This window comes from Benincasa hispida, chromosome 9 (genome assembly GCF_009727055.1).
Source record: "Benincasa hispida cultivar B227 chromosome 9, ASM972705v1, whole genome shotgun sequence".
NCBI classification, from domain to species: Eukaryota; Viridiplantae; Streptophyta; class Magnoliopsida; order Cucurbitales; family Cucurbitaceae; genus Benincasa; species Benincasa hispida.
The window spans coordinates 12,238,391-12,240,373 of NC_052357.1; the positions used below are offsets into that span (position 1 = coordinate 12,238,391).

General features: G+C 33.0%; 1 protein-coding gene across 1 annotated transcript; it reads right to left on the reverse strand.

Moving 5' to 3' along the window:
- Nucleotides 1–233: 233 nt before the first annotated feature.
- Nucleotides 234–1,561, reverse strand: LOC120087221 (non-specific lipid-transfer protein 8). The gene is made up of 2 exons (XM_039044134.1): nt 1,160–1,561; nt 234–394 (listed from the first exon to the last, which is right to left on the reverse strand). The coding sequence occupies exons 1-2, from the start codon at nt 1,516–1,518 to the stop codon at nt 385–387; spliced, it is 369 nt and encodes a 122-aa protein (XP_038900062.1). The 5' UTR covers nt 1,519–1,561; the 3' UTR covers nt 234–384.
- Between the last annotated feature and the right edge of the window lie 422 nt (nt 1,562–1,983).

The window sequence follows — 1,983 nt, forward strand, 5'->3', positions numbered from 1 at the left end:
TCTCTTTTTAAAATTATGTATGTGCTAAAGTCGGACATTTGTAAGTACATGAGCTAGAATAAAATTCCTAAGTATAGATAAAAATAGTAATTTAACCCTAATAATATTTAAGATAAATTGATTCCTATCCCTAAGAAAATAATTAAAAAGTTAAGGAAAGAGGATATAATGCATTTTTATATGTAATATATAAGAAGAAAAATAAGAAAAAGTACATTGCATCACATGGTATAAAACATAAAAGGAATCCAAAAATCCATGGGATTAGATTCCATTCCAGCCTAGTTTTATTTTATTGCATAATATAATATGTAGTACACTTTCTCCAACTTTATAGTAGAATTCTGTCATTTCTGGTCCCTTCTGACAAATGCTTTCTCATAATCAATTAATCCTGAAAATTTAAAAATCAGACAAAAAAAATACCCATGAGTTAAATTTAACTTGGACTTTTCAATAAATAAGTAAATAAGTTAGACTAGCATTAATTTGTTCAAAAGAGGATCAAGAAAGAAACTAAACTAAGCAAATTTGTATGAAAATTAATTTCCAAAATAGTGGAATTTAACTTTTTGAAATATGAGGAATGATAAATGTTACGAGAGCGATCATTAGAAAGGCCATGATTCGGACCCAAGAGTCCATCATATCGACATAAGAACTATATAAAGGAAGAAATTGTCTCTCATAAACCACATTGGCCAACCTGAGGTAACTCCACCTACAGAAAGGGATAAAGAAATTCTGAACCGACTGACAAGTTATCAAACCTGTCTTTGGCAACCCTCGATCCTAACTAACACTATAGAACCCTTTAATACAAGGCCCAAAAAGGTATTAGTAAAGAATATAAATAGGAGCACACGCTACCTTCAAAAGGTATGCTTAAAAACCTATGTTTATACTCGGCTCAACACTTCTTCAACTTACACACCAACTTAACCATTGAAGTGTGTTGGACAAAACATCGTATCGGTGTGAGATTTTATCTAGCGTGCACAAGTTAGTTCAAGATGAACGATCAGAAATATTATTAGACGTAGACCCCATGCAAACAAGACCGTCCGATCAAAAAATGCGTATTAACATGATTTGAAGTAATTGACCAATAATTTATGGATAAGAGGTTTAAATCATAGTCTCTAGATAATTTTCATACTTAGAACAGTCAATGCCAGCAGAGATGGAAAAAGGTAGGCTAATGCCACAATTGCTAGGAAGATCTTGAGCCAATTTAGCATTGTAATTCACATTACTAGCAGCTGACTTAATGCATTGACATGCAGCCTTCTTGTCAGCACTGGTTGTGGCTGCTGAAGAAAGTGCTTTTGCACCATCACAGCAAGCACTTGGTGGCTTCCCACTTCCACTCACAAGGTAGCTCACACATGGCATCAAATCCTTTGTCACATCATTGCATGAGATTGCAGCCTTTGAGTCTTGAAGAAACAAAAATAATATCACAAACAATAACATGGCTTCAAGCTTTGGAATAATGGTTGATCTAAGAGTTGCCATGGCTCCTTCCAATTAAGCTAGCTTATGGGAAAAGTGCTTTTGGAGACTTGGAGGGTGAAGAGTGAGTGAAATTGATTTCAAACTTTATGTAATGAGGTTTGTAAGAGAAAGCTAAGAAGTGCAAGAAAAGAAAAACGGTAACTTGTTTGACAAAAGGGCTATTTTTATTATTGTTTTGTGTTTTCTTGGGATCTTTAATGATGCCTCAAACAAGTTAATGAATTGAATTGTATGATTTGATAATTCTTGCACTCAAATGGGAAAGTTCAACAACCCTATAGAATTTGTGTTGTTCTTCTACTAATAATGCAACAAGAAAGAGAGAGAGGTTGGATATTGGTTAGAGATTAGGCAATTTGTAGGAATGTACAAAAAACCAAGAAATTAAGTCTATGTAGACTCTATTTGATAATCATTTCGTTTTTTATTTTTTATTTTTTAAAAATAAGCCTATTTTCTCCATAT